Source organism: Coenobita brevimanus, chromosome 40 (genome assembly GCF_032717465.1).
Source record: "Coenobita brevimanus isolate Jiangsu-jjx chromosome 40, ASM3271746v2, whole genome shotgun sequence".
NCBI lineage: Eukaryota > Metazoa > Arthropoda > Malacostraca > Decapoda > Coenobitidae > Coenobita > Coenobita brevimanus.
In genome coordinates this window covers 45,026,292-45,045,717 of record NC_136993.1, presented here as the reverse complement: position 1 = coordinate 45,045,717, position 19,426 = coordinate 45,026,292, and the positions used below count along the sequence as shown (strand labels likewise).

The following is a 19,426-nucleotide window of genomic DNA, read 5'->3' as shown; positions in this document are numbered from 1 at the left end:
AAAAGTTTGGATCGCAGAGAAGACAGTACACCGAACCCCTCGAGAACATAATATCAGTTTTTGTCATCGGTTGATCTATTTAATTTTATTTTAAGGAAGCGATTCATAATCGAGATAGCTTCACACCCTTTCATTAAAGAAACATAAAGAAAAATAAATAAACACCTGGAACTTCTAAGGATACACTAGAAACAAACGTCATTGTTTTGTCAATGTTAAAGTAACGATTTCATCTTGAAACGAGAGTAAGTGATGATTTCCACCAGCATCGTGAAGGAGGCCAAGACACTGGTAATGAAGAGTAAGTAGAAGCCACCCTGCATGTGGTTGAGGCTGAGGGGTATCTCTTTATTTTCCTGTAATGGAAACTAAATATTAGTGTTCGTACTAAGTAAATGAGCAACATATGGCGAAAGAATTTTGTACACTAGGCTTATGACGAATACAAAATCTACCAGTTTTCTTGATAAAAGTTGCCGAACGCCATTCTCAGAGTGAGTGAGAGAGAGAGAGAGAGAGAGAGAGAGAGAGAGAGAGCATGTATTACACATTCCTTTCTATGAGCTGGTGACTATTACGTCTCAGGGATGGCTTAGTCAGCTTACCAGTGAGTTATTATTACTTGCCATTTTCCTTTTCAAGCTACATACAGAGGACTCTCATTCTGGGTCACGACAATCTGGTGAGTCGAAAGAAGGACTCACTTTCGTCGGAATATTTAAGTGCGAAGGTGCTTTAATTACAATATAATAGTGGTAGTTACCTCTAGAAGTTGCTCTGTCATAACAAGAATCACGTAACTTCAGCCTTGCAGCAATGTGCTAGTAAGTCTCATAAATCTGTTGGCCAGGCTTAATCTTTTTGCGGAAATGTGTTCATGATTACCGATGATTACCATTCAAATCACTGAAACAATATATCAGGTAGAGAGCTGCCCAAAATATCCCAACAGAAGTGTCAGATTCTTGTTTACTTGAAAATTCATATCATAATCTTATGGAGTCATACAAAGCTTGCTGTGTGCGTGTGTGTGTGTGTGTGTGTGTATGTGTGTGTGTGTGTTCTTACCTAATTGTTCTTACCTAATTGTATCTTACCAGGAATGAGTCAAGCTCGTATTGTCTTGTGTATTAACCCGCCCCCATCCCGACGTTTTCTGGGCAGTGGTACGCCCCAGTCCCGACAATTTTGGACCTTTTTTTTTTTTTTTGGCTCAAACATCTGCTTTTGATGAGAAACATCAAAAATTCATAGAGAAATCGCTCACCTGAAGTTTAAAGTACTCGATCTAGGTACGAGTACCTCCTTACCTGACTGGGTTTTCTAACAGGGTGGCACCAAAGAAAACGAGTTCTATGGGAGGGTAACTATTTTATCCACTCACAAACAGTATTCATTTATTTACTTGGTATAAATCTATATGTAGTACAAGAGTATATTGGTTTTCAAACAGTAATATAGGCATTATAAGCATTGTTTCACTCACTAACTCATCACTATTCATGACCTTTTTTTCCCTCATTACCTGATCATCATTTCTGACTGTTTCTTCCTCTGATGCTATGTAAGCTTTGTCCTCCACATTGTCATCGATTGGGGAATCACTCTGGCCCTGAATGTCTTTATTGGCCAGGTCACTGGTAACAGGTGAATTGCCGAGACAATGGCGTGCAGGGGGGGGGGGAGAGGTTATGTGGTGTAAGGCATTGTCCCTGCTTGGCATCTTGTAGAGAAATAGAGGAAGGTGTCCCGTGTATACATGCCAAAAATCACTCGCGAAATCACTTGCGAAAATTGAAAATTGTGCTAATTAGGGACCTTGCAATGTTGCCGCGTTAATTCACGTCTCCGAGATATGAGTGCACATCATGTGAGGACGGCGGGTTAAATCACTTTCCTAATACATATCCTTAAATTTATTATTTGTTTTGGCACGCATTATTTCATTCGGTACTGCATTCCACTGAGCAATTGCCCTATTTGGGAAACTGAATTTCCTTATGTCTTTCACCACACTTTTTGTGCATTTTTTTTTCACTGTCCTCTAGCTGATGCGTCCCCATAGGTTATATACTCATTTCTTTCTATTTTCTGTTTCCCTCAGATACATTTATATGTCATAATCATGTCTTCTCTTTTCCCTGTCTCCTGTAGTGTTGGTAGATTCAGTTTTTCTAGTCTTTCTTCGTAGTTTAGATCCCTTAAGCTTGGTACCCACCTTGTAGCTGCCCTTTAAACTTTTTCAATCTTATCTATGTGTTTCTTGAGATGAGGATTCCAGACCACTGATGCATACTCCATGGTTGGTTTTATGAATGATGTTATCTTTCTCAGCATGTCTTCATTTATGTATGTGAATGCTGTTCTCATATCAGTAAGTAGTGTATTCATGTTCCATACCTTCTCACTGATGTGGTCAGCCGGAGATTGTCTGTTACTGATAATTACTCATTGGTCCTTCTCTCCTTTTGATATGTGTAGAATATTACTTTCTAACTAACAATCCAAATCTGGTCTTTTTCCACTTTTACCAAACTTTAATTAAATGACACTTGTCCAAACTGACTTCCATTTGCCGTTTATTGCTCCATTCATGAAGTTTATTTAATTCTTCATGTAGCTCTCTACAAGACTCTGTTAAGGTAATTTTCTTTTGTTTTTTTTTGCATCATTAGCAAACATATTTAGATAGCTGTCATTTGCAGTGTTACTATCTGTGTTATTTATATACACTAAACGCAATTGGTGCAAACACTGAGCCCAGTGGAACTCCTCTAGTCACTTCTCTCCATGATGAATAATTTCTCCTTATTACAGTTCTCATTTCCCTTTTTCTGAGACAATCTTCCATCCAACAGTACAGGTTACCTTGGATTCCTCCTTGATGGTACAGTTTCCATAGAAGTCTTTAGTGTGGTACTCTGTCAAATGCTTTCATGAAATCTAGATAGTTACTGCCCACTCATGTTTCTCCTTTCTGTAATGTTTCTGCAGCTTTATCATAGTAGCTTAATAGATTAGTAACACATGATTTTCCCTTTCTAAAACCAAACTGCCTTTCTGTTATCATATTGTGTTGTTCTGGATGGTTTACCGAAACTTTTCTTATCAGCTTTTCTAGTATCTTACTACCAACAGTGGTTAGTGATACTGGTCGGTAGTTGAGTGGATTTTGTCTATTCCCTTTCTTGAATAGGGGAACAATGTGTACTTTCTTCCAAATATCAGGTAGTTTACCTTGACCTAAGGATTCCTTGAATATTAAATATATTGGTCTACTTAACTCTTTTGCACATTCATATAACACCCAACATGAAATTTCGACATGATCATTTGCTTTTCCTTTGTCTAATTTACTTAACTCGTCCTGTACTTCTTTTTCTGATATTTGTATATCTGGTAATATGTGTAGGCATGCTTGTTCCATATCATCCCTCTCAAAATTACTTTCTTCTGTGTGTGTGTGTGTGTGTGTGTGTGTGTGTGTGTGTGTGTGTGTGTGTGTGTGTGTGTGTGTGTGTGTCATGCATTAGGCTAAACGGATGCAGGATAGTTTCCTTATGGTGACAGCCATACTAATGTCTGACATCATGTTGTTGAATCGTCTTACTTGCATGATTTTGGTGGCTCTGTTGACACTAGAGAGAACATGCATATTTTTTTTTATTCTTTAAATAACAGAACAGAGTAAGAAAAAATGGATAAAAAATAATAATCCATACACCAGATTACTGGAGTCCTTCATTCATAAAAAATCTGTAACAGTAGTACTTGAACGGCTGTAAGTTGACGTTTGGGGTGAAACAGCTCAGGAGAAGTGAGTTCCAGAGAGATCCAGTTCGGGGAATAAAAGAATTCTGATAGGCAGAAGTTCTGCGGTATGGCTGTGTGACATTCCAGTCATGAGCGCTACCAGATGCCCGTGCAACAAGAGGGAAGGCATGGGGAGGTGACACAATGAATGCAACTTCGTCTGGACATTTGCCATAAAAGTATCTGTAAAATAAAGCAAGGGAGGTAACATTCCTTCTTACTTGTAGGGGAGGTAGTTTACTTGTAATAGCTGGGTTATTAAAACTTCAAACTGCTTTGTTCTGTATTTTATCTAGTTGTTTTAGTGCAACCTTTCCACATCCATTCCACACGAGTGAGCAGTATCCTAGTTGAGACTGCACAGGCCTCTTGTAAATTATAGCAAACTGCTCGTCAGAGAAGAAGTTACGGACTCTGTACAATAATCCAAGTTTCTTTGAGGCGGTTTCAGCAAGTAATCAGACATGAGAGGTCCAGCTGAAGGCATTATTAAGTGAAACAAAGAAAATTTCAATACACTTGGAGACGGGAATATTAGTAACATTGAAGGTAATAAACGAGTCTGGCAATATCTGTTTTTAGTCAATTGTTAATATTTGGTTTTACTAGCATTAAATGAGAAAGGTTATTTTGTTCCCGTTCAGTGATCGTAGATAACTCTTGATTTATGTAGATAGCTGCACTGGGTTGAGAGTTAGAGATATTAAACTTTGTGAATAGATGTTTGAGTGTGAATGAACTGTAAAGTGTTGAGTCATCTGCATATGAATGGATGGGATTGTGGGTGACAAATAAGAGATCATTAATATGAACTAGGAATAGGGTTGGCACCAGAACTGATCCCTGCAGCACGCCGGCGTTGAGTGGAGACTGGAATATACATCATCTACTTTTACTCATATTTTCTTGTCACTAAGATATGAGGACATAAAAGGAACAAAAGACGTTAGACCATACCAAGGGAGCTTGGACAGCAGGGAATGGTGCCAAACTCTGTCGAATGCTTTAGAAATATCAAGGCCTACTGCATAGGTTTCTCCATGTAGGTCAATTGATTGATGGATGATATGAGTTAGGAGATTGAGTATGTCAATGGTGGGTCTTTCGTGGCGAAAACCATATTGTCTGTCACTAATTAAGTTGTTGGATTCAAAATGTTTAACAATGTGCGTATTAATTAAAGTTTCAAATACCTTACTAAGAGAAGATGTGACAGATATTGGTCTGTAATCAGAGGGGTCAGACGAACTTCCTTTCTTCGGAATTGGGTGGATATTGGTTTCTTTCCATGAATTTGGGAATGAAGAAGTACGTATGCATAGTCTGAATAATTTAGCTAGAACAGAAACAAGTTCAGGGGAACACTTTTTCTAAACAATTGGTGGAATTCCATCTGGGCCTGGAGCTTTGTTCGTAGGTAAATTGTCTAGGATGGATTTTAGGTATCTTGTCTGTATTTTAAGTGGGGCAATTTCGGGAGAGTCAAGTTCCAGTACTGGGACATTCTGGCTGGCATCCTCTATGGTGGAATTTCTGGCAAATGTATTGGCAAAATATTTGCTTTCCCACGCAGGTTATTTGTAATGTTGGCATCTGAAGATTTTAGTGGGGGAATGGATGATGACTTGTTAAAGTTATTATTGAAAGAATTAAGAGTTGACCAGAATATTCTATTGTCTTTAGGATTGTTAAGTAGTTTTGATGCTTGCTTTTGGAGAAACTTTGATTTAGCTAGATTTATTACAGCTTTTGCATGATTTCTAGCAATTTTATATTGAGAGAGTGATTCAGATGTTTTTGATTTTAAGTAAGATTTATATGCTAATGACTGCGCTGTTGCTCTGGCACAATTGCCATCAAACCATTTTGGAGAGTTCGATCTTTTATTGAACTGTTGACTTGGTATAAATAAATCCATACCATCTAGTATTAAGTCGCAAATGTGGGACTGGGTAGAATTGGGATCACTAGAGAAGAAAGACTCCTATGGAATGTCAGCAAGATAATGTCTAAATCCTTTCCAGTTTGCCCTATCAAAGTGCCATTAGGTCACCCTGACAGGTTTAGAAGGGGGAGGTGTGAGGGGGTTAACTAATGAGGCTTTGATGAGAATGTGGTCGGAGGATCCAAGTGGTGACAGTACCTCTATCCTGTATTGATCTGGATTATTTCTCAAGAATAAATCCAAGAGATGGGCATTATGGTTTGTTTATAGCAGAGGTACTCATACTTTTCCTGGTCATTCCTCACTTTTCTCCGGAATCCCATTGAGGCTTTCCACACAATACTGAAAAAGAGGTATCTCCCTTTTGAAAATTTTAAATGCCTCTATTCCAGAGTTATTTGTGGCCACTTAGCGGTTCTTCCTAACATTAATGGCAAGAAATCTAGTGGCGGTATGAGGGAGATTTTTACAAAGTTTAGGGAGAATTACGTTTGTAATATTTTTTGATCTTACTAAAAAATAAAAGTCAAATTAAATTCCAAAAGCACTTGACAATATGTGCAATTTATAACCGACAACACATCGAAAACGCTACTTTTTACGCAAGAGAGAAGGAATCATTGGTTAGAAGCCCACAAGAGTGTTGTTCTTAGAAAAAAAAATGAAATTCAGAAGATCAGTTCACACTGAGATGCTTGGTCACATTGCCTTTAAAAGACTGGAGGTCATAGACAGAGGGAAATATAGGCAGAGGAGACAGTTCCATAGTTGGCCTGTTTCTTACATTAAGGACCGGGGATAGTGGTGAACTCTTGCAGTAGTGCTGGACAGGAAATGGGTGAGAGTTTGCTGCTAGACAAATGCACTGCGTCCACTGTAATGGAGGGGGGATGGGAAATGCAAGCAGATAGTTCATTAGAGCAGTGACATTTAAGTAGCAATAGAAAAGAGTTTAAGATGCAACGGTGCGGTGAAGAGACAGATGTTGAAGGGAGTCGGTAGAAGAGTTCAGGGGGCGAAAAGCCTTTCACTTCACTCTGTTGAGAAGATGTGTATGTTTGGAGCACCTCACCCCTACACACACATGAGATTTGTACTCTAGCGCGGGCGAATAAAACCTATGAGTCAACAGCTTTGTGGGAGTAAAGAAGGCACGGCGTCATCTTAGCACACCTATTCTCTTGAAAGTAGATTTTGCAAGTTAGGTAATATGACCTTTCTGTGATAAATTCCGAGAGAATATAACCTCAAGATTCAGTCTGTCATCCCCTGGAATGTTCAAATTTCTTTCCAGGGGTAATTGATCCTATCTGAGAACTGCCGGTCTATAGGATTAGGATAGTTACCTCAAAATTTAATACTCTCGTATGCTGAGCATTCTGTCTGGAAATCGCTCTGTTCTCCCTGACCCTGCCTGCGATGATATGCTTGAGCCACAGCTTCATGATCCCAGCGTCCTCCAGGCGATGAATAAGTTGCATAAAGCGATGGTAATACGGTGACCCTTTCCTGAGGATTAATGTAAGGAATGAACCTATCCTTTGTGTAATAAACATTGGCATAGTTATAGTCATCAGCTGTATAAGCATGATATTAATTATTACGGAAATCATATAATCATCATCGCCCTCGGTGTCTAAATCATCGTCTGTCATCATCACTAAGAGTGTGATCAGTCATTAGCACCGTATTTACATAATCAGATTCCATTATGCACCTTTTATTTTCGTTTAGCTAATAGATGGTTGTATTTTTTTAGCTAGTTGAAGACATTCCGAATTAGAAAGGGTTAGATATACGCTTTACTAACCACTTCACACCTATAGCTCTGTTGTAAGTTAAAAAAAAATGACAGGTTGCTGCAACGATATAGTGAACAAGCAGGAACACTTAGAGTACAATATTCCCATCCGCAGTTGTTCCAATGGCCGAACATTTGATTTTACTCTGTGACATTGACCTTCGACCCATTTCCCTAAAATTCCGATTGCTCCAGTTGTGCTTCACCCTCAGTCCTTCCACCAACTTTCACCAAAATTGCATCAAGCTTGTGAGTTGATCTTGTCCTGTGACTCTGGTCATTGTTGTGTTGTTCTCAAATATAAATTTCTTCTTCCTTCTCCGACCCTTAGACCTATGACCATGTAAAGTCGGAACACAGTCAAAGCTATTTTAGTTATAGGACCGAACATAGTACCTTGTCCTGTGATCCTGACCTTTTCTGACTGTTCTCAAAATAAAATTCCTTCGCTATTGCTCCACCCAGAACCTACCAGCATGACATGCATGCTTCAGTGACTGTTGACACATCCCTATGACCTTGACATTTGATTGCTTCCAATATAGAATTCTTTTTATTTTTTGTAGCATTACCATAAATCTTTCCAAATCTAAATCAGATAAATGCTGTTAAGTTGACCTTGCCATGTGACCCCTGACCTTTTCTTACCGAGTTTTGTCCCAGTCAAACTAAACCTGTTCATTTTGTTCACATACGAACACATGACTTAAAATATGGCCTTGTCATGTGACCGTGATTTTGGCTGACAGTTTTCAAATACACCTGGTTGTTCTGCCATACCTTTAATCATTCCAAGAAGTTAGCCTGAATCAGATTATAACTGGCTATGTTGATCTTGCTAGGTCATTCCATCATGTTTGATTAACATCGGATAAAAGTCTGTCTGTCTGTCTGTCTCTGTCTGTCTGTCTGTCTGTCTGTCTCTCTCTCTCTCTCTCTCTCTCTCTCTTTGACACACACACACACACACACACACACACACACACACACACACACACACACACACACACACACACACTGTCCAATAAATTGCATTGCTTTATGAGCGCGAACATACAACTTCCTTCTTCGGATGGATGCAGTTAGTCATCAATATACTGCATGTAGCACAAGATTTTCAGCATTATTAGGTTAATAATCATCATCAATAATAGTCTGTGATTACAACTGTTGTAATAATTACCTAGGCACTATCATCCTGATAGCCAGCATTTAATGACGTGGGTATAATCAAGAAGTACGATCAAGTAAGTCGCTTACCTCAGTCCCCATCCAAAGGTTGCCATGAAAGAGATGGGCTTCTTGCCAATGTTGTAGGGTGTGCGACCACGTTCATCAGTGTACAGAGACTCGATGATTATAGTGATATAATTCTCGAAGGTAACTAGTGTGTAGCCTCCTCTAGACACCTTCTCTATGGCGTCTTCGTAGTTGGTATACTGAGAATAAGAGACATAGTTTCAAAATGGGGGGTGGGGGAATGTACCCTTATACTGAAACTGCGTGTACTGAAGATACAAATGTTTCGGTCTGGAAAAAGATAGTTCAGACAGGAAGCATGATGACATAATGCATGGGAAACGGAGAAATAACAAAAGGGTGCATTATGTGGTATGGTATGCATACCTTCCTTTCTTAGTTGCTTTTCACGACAACAATTTTAGTCATATTCCACGACTATGCTTATGTGGTAGGCGTCAGCAACAATGTTGGGCTTGATGTGTACTGAGTCAGCCCATCATAGTGAACCATTAATCATCAGACTGTTGGACTTCCCTTGTCCACTCACCTGGCTTTTCTTCAGCCCTGACTTCAACTTCCCTCGAGCCATGGGGATAATGAAATTAGGGATCGCGATATTATAATGAAACTTTGAAAAATTGAATCGCTCTCACTCTTCTTGTATCGTTTAGTTACACATTCCATCTAGATAAAGCCAGACTTTTCAAAATAACAGAGGGAGATCATTGTTAAGTAGAGGGAAATTAATTTTCACTGTCCATCACCAAACTCAACTCACAATAGTTAAATCGTTATGTTAAGGGGAGGTAAAGTATTGGTGTATGATTGATTACTTCGGACTACATCGGTGCGAGTTTGTGTTGGAGACCATCTAGGTAGCTGCTTGCAGATCTGTATGGGTGGAACGGTCTCTGTTAAATAGTACTGTGATCTAAAACGCCAGTTTTAGTTCTTTGTATGACGAAACTTTCTTAAGCAGTGAAGCAGGTTCAATCATTAGTGTTTACAACAGGTGAGCGGTTATCACCAGGGCAGCGGTGTATGGTGATAGGACTTTCATGCTTGATCGCAGAGAGTGAAGACGTGTTTTCATGTGCTCTCTTCTCCAGATTTAAGGGCTGACCCAACGGCGATAGCATTTTTTTCACCCTTTTAATGCAGTCAGTCTAAAAAGCTCCGTAAGCAAAATATAACATAGGAGAATACATTGATCTCGTTGTTTTATTTCCCCTCCAAACGAAGCCGAACTTTGAAAACCTGGTACTTTATATATATATATATATATATATATATATATATATATATATATATATATATATATATATTGTTACGGAACAGAGAGAGAGAATGAACACTTCAAGTGAGAATACTAAAATCACTACTGTCCCGCAAAGTTCCAGGTTCAAAACAAAAGAGTTAGGTAAAATTAAGTTAAAGTTTAATGCTCAAACTAACAACTAAACATTCAGGACGCATAAGGATAATGTAATGGCAAAACAGGTTACATATACGGTTAACTGCAATAGCCTCTATTAACATGAATTTAGCAAGAGCAAATTTATCTAAGTCAGCCCTGATATGGGAAAACCGGATAATGCTCAGTTAAAGCAAGATATATTGTTACAGATACAAAATATTATTAATATTGGCTGACATAAAAAAAACTCTACATGAATAACAAAAACCTTACCAGGCCTGCGAACTAACGCCTCAGGCTATACAGTACAAGAAAAATAGTAACAACACTTATACTCAAATTATACAGCAGCTAGATGGCTGGAGACTTCCTAAGCACTCACAAAAGTAATAATACACTATACAGGGGAGGACAGAGATGTGAACAAAATGAGGAGTAGATCTAAGTGGCAATTAATGCAGAGACTGAGCTCATTATATAGGGGCCGGCAGAGCTTGATACAACTTGTAAGAAGGACGCACAAATGAAGCCACGGAGGATGAAGAGTTGACACTCCTGCTCTGAACAACAGAAAGAACGACTTACTCTACTATAAGGGAGAGAAGGGGGGAGTGAGGTAGAACACGCAAGCCTGGTCACTATGGAAGCCACGAGGCGAATGGTGATCAAACATGCAGCATACTGTACGTTACAATTAAACAAAGGATGATGAAATCATAGGCTATGTAACATCTCCCCACAAAGAAAAAGAAATTTACAAAGGAAATTTCTTATTACTCTAAAACAATCTGTCTAAAGTCTAGATAAGCAATCTGCAATAACATTTTCTTTCCTCTTGACATGTTGTATGTCTAATGAATACTCCTGTAGAAGTAGACTCCATCTTGTCAATCTCTGTTTTTTATCTTTAAACTTACTAAGGAATTTCAGTGGGTTATGATCGGTATAAATGACTATGGGGTCAAAACCAGAACACAAATAAAATGAAAAATGCTGTAAACCCAAAATCAAGGCCAAAAGCTCTTTCTCAATAGTTGACTAGTTCTTTTGAGGTGGAGTGAACTTCTTACTGTAATAAGATACAGGGTGTTCAATACCCTGATCATCCTCTTGCAGCAAAACAGCCCCAGCTCCTGTATCACTTGCGTCAACAACCATCTTAAAAGGCTTAGCAAAATTTGGAGTACCAAGCACTGGCTGACTTAATAGGATAGCTTTAAGTTTACTGAAAAAGGATTCACAGTTATCGGTCCAGACAAATTTAACTCCCTTTTTCAGTAAGTCTGTAAGTGGTGATACAAGAATTGAAAAGTTAAGAACAAATCTCCTGTAATAACCTACCATTCCCAAAAATCTTTGTAGCTCTTTCCTACTTTTAGGTCTGGGAAGATCACTTGTAACCTGAACCTTAGCTCCTGGTGGTGCAACATGTCCATCACCAATTACGTACCCAAGGTACCGAACTTTAGCTTGACCAAACTCACACTTTGATAAATTAACTACAAGATTAGCCTGAACCAAACGCTAAAGAAATTTACATACATGGCATAGGTGATCTTTCCAGTTGTCACTGAAGATTAATACATCATCAATATAAACAATACACCCTGCCAAACCCTCTGTTACAACATTCATGAGCTTCTGAAAAGTGGCTGGTGCATTCTTCATACCATATGGCATTACAGAACATGCAAAACTTTTTCCTAGTGTTACAAAACATGAGATCTCCCTAGCACGTTCAGTCATAGGTACTTGCCAGTATCCTTTGAACAAATCAAACTTACTTATGTACCTTGCCTTTCCAATCTTGTCTATGCAATCTTCCATGTGAGGGAGAGGGTAAGTGTCTGTTTTGGTTATCTGATTAACACGTCTGTAGTCGATGCAAAGCTGCTGTGACCCACCTGGCTTAAGGACTAGAGTGACAGGAGAACTCCACTCGCTCTGACAGGGCTCAATCATCTTGTGGTCCAACAGGTAGCCAAGCTCCTTCTGGATGAGAGGAACTTTCACTGGGTTCACACGGTAAGTAGGCAATTTAATTGGCTTTGCGTCTCCAACATCGACATCATGCGTCAACACAGTGGTTCTTCCTGGAGTGGCACGGAACAATTGCGGGTACTCCTGCAGTAATGCCGAAAACTCCTGCCTTTCCTCGGGAGCTAGATGAGAAAGCTTAGTCTGGAGATCATTCATGATATCAGGATTCTTTCCCAAACTATCACTCAGGCTCATACTGCATGGGAGAGCTTCACTTGCAGTTTCGGGTGGAACAGCTACAGTGGAGACTGGGTTATTTTCGTCCCGCCTGTGATATAACTTTAGCATGTTGATGTGACAAAGTTGCTTGTTCTTTCTACGATCTGGTGTGGCGACGACATAGTTGACATCACTGAGTTTCTTCTCCACGAAATAAGGACCACTAAACTTGGCTTGAAGAGGTTGCCCATGCACCGGTAGCAGAATCAAAACCTGATCTCCTGGCTGAAAGTGGCGTAACCTGGACTTCTTATCATACCAAGTCTTCATCTTCTCCTGAGCAGCTCTTAAATTCTCTCTCGCCAGCTGTAAAGCAGTGGACAGCCGTTCTTTGAACTTCATGACATAGCAGGTTGACGTCACCTTCCTCCGACAGCCAGCATTCCTGGAGTAGCCTAAGGGGTCCTCTTACTTCATGGCCAAACAGTAGTTCAAAGGGTGAAAAGCACAGTGATTCATTTGGAGATTCTCTTGTGGCAAAAACAACGAATGGAAGACCTTTATCCCAGTCTTTCTGATGTTCCAAACACTATTTCTTGAGCATCGATTTGAGTGTTTGATGATATCTCTCCAACGCTCCTTGGGTCTGGGGATGGTAAGCTGGAGACGTGATCTGGGTGATGCCCAACTCTTTCAGAGACTGCTTGAAAACATTTGACATGAAATTACTTCCCCGGTCTGACTGTACCTCCTTGGGCAGACCAAACTTGGTGAAGAACCCTAGCATTTCCTTAACCACGTTCTTTGCTGAGATATTTCTAAGTGGAATGGCTTCAGGATAACGAGTAGCCATATCAATCAGGGTCAACACATAAGAAAATCCTGAAGTCTTAGGAAGAGGGCCCACAATATCCACAAACACACGGGTGAATGGCGCCTCAAAAGGAGGAATGGGAACTAGAGGTGCAACCTTTTCGGTCTGATTACACTTCCCCACAATTTGACAGGTGTGACAAGACTTACAATACCAGGAAACATCTCTGAAGATACCTGGCCAGTAGAAGTGTTTCAAAATGCATGCCACAGTCTTCCTCACTCCAAGGTGTCCTGCCAAACTGGAATCATGAGCCACTCTAATGATATCCTGCCCACAAACACGAGGGATGACAACTTGATGTACAACCTCCCATTCACAGTCAGCTGAAGCTGTTGGGGGTCTCCACTTTCTCATAAGTACTCCTGACTTTATAAAATAACAAGTAGAAGCACTAGCTGACTCTTCCTCGCTGCAAGCAGAGTTAGCTAGACCTTTCAACTACGGGGTACTGCCTCATCTGGTGAGTGGTCCAAATTAGCAAGAAAAGTGTCAGCAAGGATAACATCATCATCATCATTATCCTCTAAGTCACCAGTAACTTTAGACTTAGCCCTAGTGACAGCACATGCAGAGAACACCTCATTGACATCACAATCCTGAGTCGCAGTCACTGGTTCACTAGACAACTGATGAGCTGGACACGCTTGACTTCCACCAATATCATTTCCAAGTAATAAAGTTACACCTGACATTGGGAGTGTCTCAACCAACCCAACCATAACTGATCCATTAACAAAACCAGACTCTAAATTCACTCTGCACAGAGGGACAGAGAAGTAATTATTCCCTACACCTTGTAAGATTACAGTTTCATCAGAGGAATTAACATTAGAGCCTAGAACATTGGTCAGCATAAGGGATTGGCAAGCACCTGTATCACGATATATTTTAACTGATTTCCTGTCATTATTGTCCAGAGGACTGACAAAACCATCAGACAGGAAAATAGCACATGAACTCTTGAGAGTGTCACCCACGTTACTGCTCAAAAGAGGAGCTTCATCATGAGAATTTAATTTACCCCTCAAAGCAGGTTCAGTTAACTCGGTTAAAGGATTCTGGGAACTCTCAAGGGTGGACACTAGACCAATTGACTGAAAATTTAAAGACTCCTTTTTGTTCACATCACGCTGTCTCTTTAAACATTTCTCCATAGTATGACCAAGCTTACTACAATAAGTACATTTACTTTTCTGAAATCTAGAGGTGGAGCTGGTATTTACTTCCTGATAAACATCATCTTTATTCTCTTTCCTGTTACCTGTACTCTGAGTAGAGGCAACGTACTTATGCTCAGCTTTCCTTTTCTCTTTTGAATATCTCTTGTGAGTGAGAACATATTCATCAGGTAAAACTGCAGCATAAGACAAATTATCTATTCTTTTCTCATCAAGATATAGGCTTACATCCTTATTAATACACCTTTTGAAGTCCTCCAGCAAAATCATTTGCTTAGATTTATCAAAATCAGAATTTACATTCTTAGAATTTAACCACTGCTCTAACAGATCTTCTTTGATTTTTGCATACTCAACATGGGATTGCTTATCTTGCTTATAAGTTGTCCTAAATTTTACTCTATAGGCTTCAGGAACAAGCTCATAGGCCTTAAGAATCAAGCTCTTAACTACATCATAATTATCAGATTGATCCTGAGGCAAAGATGCATAAGTTACTTGAGCTTTACCGGTGAGAACATTCTGAAGGAGTACTGGCCAATACTTTTTGGGCCAATTAAAACCTGTAGCTACCCTCTCAAACAACTGAAAATACTTTGTTAAATCAGATTCATTAAAAGGAGGGACAAGTTTAACATTTTTAGCCACATCAAAATCATCAGAGCTAGATGATCCAGTTCCACCTTGTTTCATGCGATACTCATGGTCTGCCTGAATCCTAGCAAGTTCAATTTGTGCCTGAGCCTGTGCCTGTGCCTCCTGAATACGAGCCTGAGACTCAGCCTCTTTAGCACGAGCCTGAAATTGAGCCTCCTTAGCACGAGCCTCCTGCAGGGCTAGCTGTAACTTAGCTATTTCAATCTGCGTTTGCTCATCTGGAGGAGTTACATTAAACAAGCTTTTATTAATCATGTCAACAATTTGATCTTTAGAATGATGAGAGCGAACAGTAATTCCCAATTGTTGAGCAACAAGCTTAAGTTCATTCTTTGTTCTGTTTTCTACATCACATACTGTTTGCACATTTGACAAAAAATCTTTGGCTTCATCAAGAGTAGTAATAGTAGACATCATGATTAAATCACAGTCACAAAATATCAAGCAATATCCTTATGATAATATCCTGAATATCCTGATAAGAAGTCGCCAAATTTATGTTACAGAACAGAGAGAGATAATGAACGCTTCAAGTGAGAATACTAAAATCACTACTGTCCCGCAAAGTTCCAGGTTCAGAACAAAAGAGTTAGGTAAAATCACAAGTTAAAGTTTAATGCTCAAACTAACAACTAAACATTCAGGACTCATAAGGATAATGTAATGGCAAAACAGGTTACATATACGGTTAACTGCAATAGCCTCTATTAACATGAATTTAGCAAGAGCAAATTTATCTAAGTCAGCCCTGATAAATGAGAAAACCGGATAATGCTCAGTTAAAGCAAGATATATTATTACAGATACAAAATATTATTAATATTGGCTGACATCAAAAACTCTTCATGAATCACAAAAACCTTACCAGGCCTGCGAATTAACGCCTCAGGCTATACAGTACAAAAAAAATAGTAACAACACTTATACTCAAATTATGCGGCAGCTAGATGGCTGGAGACTTTCTGAGCACTCACAAAAATAATAATACACTATACAGGGGAGGACAGAGATGTGAACAAAATGAGGAGTAGATCTAAGTGGCAATTAATGCAGAGACTGAGCTCATTATATAGGGGCCGGCAGAGCTTGATACAACTTGTAAGAAGGACACGCAAATGAAGCCACGGAGGACGAAGAGTTGACACTCCTACTCTGAACAACAGAAAGAGCGACTTACTCTAATATAAGGGGGAGAAGGGGGGAGTGAGGTAGAACATGCAAGCCTGGTCACTATGGAAGCCACGAGGGGAATCGTGATCAAACATGCAGCATACTGTACGTTAGAATTATACAAAGGATGATGAAATCATAGGCTATGTAACAATATATATATATATATTAGGGCTACCTGTACTGTGCATGTTTGCCAGTGCAATTGCCAAGAAATGGAAGAAATGGCGTTCCTCCGAGCTAGACCCTGTATTGGATCATATAGCCCTGTTAGGTTACAGGAGCGTGCTACCACTCCCGGCACGGCAGTCCTGGGCGAGACTCAAGCTCACAATCCCCCGATTACGAGCTTAATGGTCTACCACTGAGCCACCGTGCCTCCACAAGTGCCAAGAGATACTAATGAAGGTGTGGGGCCATCTGCACAACCAGGACAGCTAAATTATGCCAGGTTGCTTACGAAAGCTAATCACACACTACGACTTTACATGTCAAAGGAGCAACCATCACCAACCCTAAAACGTCTCGTTTCATTCACTGTGAACTACTGTTCTCCTGTGTGGCTCAAGGTGAAAGCCAACAGCTCGTGTCAGGATAGAGCCAAAAATTTCTTCTACATAGTGGAACTCCTTCAAAAGCTGCCGTTGGAGGATCAGGCGATCATTCACCCTGTGCTTGCCAATAACAGCTACTTCTGTACCTAGAGAACATCCTGTTGTTGGCTGTTGCTGATGAAGATGTTGCCGTACGCTTGATGGCGGGCAAGTTGATGAAACAAACACAGATGAATGAGAAGGATGACCAAGACTCAGTTAGAATAATTGAAAAATCGGCACTGAAGTTAAACTTGGATGCCAAGAAATACAATGAGCTGGTGGGGTTTTCTTCTGCCACAGTCCCTCCATTGTTGAAGAACAGACTTGGCCAAATGGGCGAAAGCCAACCCATCGTACTGGACGTGTATTCTTGTCATTCCCAAGGACTGGAAAGCTGTGTCAAGGACGTCACATCCACCACAAGTAAAGTATTTGGGCATGAATCACGTCTTGGTATGCTCGTCCAATGTAAGCGATCTCGCAGCTTGTTCCCGAAGAGTGAAAGTAAACAAGACTTTTGATTTGTTCAACTGTTCATGCCATTTCTACTGTTCTTTTTCTTTTTCATGAAATAATGCCTTTCATATGATTCGAATACATTAATTTGAACTGTTACTTTTATTTTTTAAACTAAAATTTAACACAGAAACTCCATTTAAGTTCATCCCAAAAAATAGCATCTGTTTTCAAGTATTTTGAGAAATAACTCGATTTTTAGATCCAAGTTGTTGGTTGGGCACGTAAATATCGAATAATTTTTTTTTGTAGTGTAATTGTCATTGTAAAGGAGCACAATTCTGACTATTCTGACTATGTTTCAACCTGGCAACCCTAAGTTAGTTCCTTTTTAATCCGCCTATATATATATATATATATATATATATATATATATATAAACCTCTGTGGTGCAATGGTAGAGTGTGCGTTTCGTACACGGGTGAGCCAGGGTTCGCGCCTCGCCAGGGTAATAAACTTTGGGAGTGTTCAACCGGCCACGTACTGCATTGGCGGACACAAGGGGTGCTGTCGTTGAACCAGTGTTGCTTATTATATGCTTGCACCCAGTCGGCTTGCGCGGGCCGATTACACTTGGTTCACAGACAAATACCCAAGGCCACTCCAACACTACAATTACACTTACAAGCACTTCTCACCCTACATACAATCTCTACTAGACAGCCTAAGCCACTTGGTAGAGATACATTGGTTGTATCGTCCCGACTTCGGTCGGGATAGGCCGGTCCTGCAGTGGATACTGAAAGGCTGATGATGATGATGATGATGATGATATATATATATATATATATATATATATATATATATATATATATACCATCAGGTCCATTAAACAACTCAAAGTCCGAGGCCTTGGTGCCGCCTCGCCGTTGCAGGTCTAAAAGCTGTGACAGCATTACATCAGGTGGTGTTCCCCTTAAGATTCCCACACCCCGACCGGTTGCATTGGGATGACTGAATTTAAGTTATTGTGGCCATGACAGACAGACAGACAAACAGACGGGAAGAGAGAGACAGAGACAGAAAAAGAGACTCAATAAGAACAGCTTATATTCCGCCTTACGGTCATAAAGTCAGATAACCACTATGTTGGTATGATGTAAGAAGAGCAGATACTGATACCTTCACCTCCCTGGGTCAAAGAGGGATAGGGGGCAGAGGAGGATCTGGATGCTGAGAGGGGCAATGGGAGGGCGGGAGGGAGGGGGGTGGAAGATGGAAGTGAGATTCCAGCAATGAATGACTTCACAGGAAAGGAGAGAGAAAGGAAGGATTATATTTTAGCCAGTAACCACATTTGCGTATGTCATATAGATAGATAATGCCATTGTATATTTTATGGAAACCTGTTTTGTTGTTGTTGTTTTAAAGCATTAATGAAGAGTGTGCTGCACCATCTGACAGTGTATGACGGGAGTATTTTAAAGATGAGTGGGCACATACTGGATCAGTCTCTCATATAAAAATCTCTTAATATCACTTTGATCATCATTGCAGTTGAAGTTTATCTATCAGCGAAATAAGCTTTGACATTATTGGAAAACACCTCTCCATATGGTTACTTATACTATACAGTAGTCTTCTAAATTTATGCATGGTAAATATGTGCCAGTGTTAACCAGCAATTAGTAGCCCATTCATTTATCCTCTTTAACACAAGAAACGCGTGAGTACGTCACGGGTTGCAGGCCAGTCAAATGCCACACCCAAGGTACACTTGTAATGTACTAGTACACCAGCAGCAGCTATTATTCATGTGGTATCAAACTTCTTTCAGGATAATCAACTCTCCTGGGACTCGCTGGTAGGGGTGTGTACTGATGGAGCTCCAGCCATGCTTGGTCTGCAGTCTGGATTCATAACAGGGTGAAAGAAAGAAGTCCATCTGTTGTTGGTACACACTGCATACTTCATCGTGAAGCCTTAGCATCCAGAACTCTTGCTGCTGAAATGAGGGATGTTCTGAACGTGGCTATCAAGGTAGTCAACTTTATCAAAACTGGAGCCTTAAACAG

The 19,426-nt window shown here is 40.0% G+C and overlaps 1 protein-coding gene across 1 annotated transcript in view; it reads right to left on the bottom strand.

Annotated features, from left to right (window-relative positions):
• Positions 1–215: 215 nt before the first annotated feature.
• LOC145397069 (glutamate receptor ionotropic, delta-1-like) overlaps positions 216–19,426 on the bottom strand; it is a 35,115-nt gene continuing 15,904 nt past the window's right edge. Inside the window, exons 3-6 of the mRNA XM_080270278.1 lie at positions 13,576–13,587; positions 8,820–8,982; positions 7,168–7,267; positions 216–356 (exon numbers count right to left, since the gene is read on the bottom strand). Coding sequence (XP_080126404.1) covers positions 216–356; positions 7,168–7,267; positions 8,820–8,982; positions 13,576–13,587 — 416 coding nt within the window. The remainder of the gene's footprint in view (positions 357–7,167; positions 7,268–8,819; positions 8,983–13,575; positions 13,588–19,426) is intronic.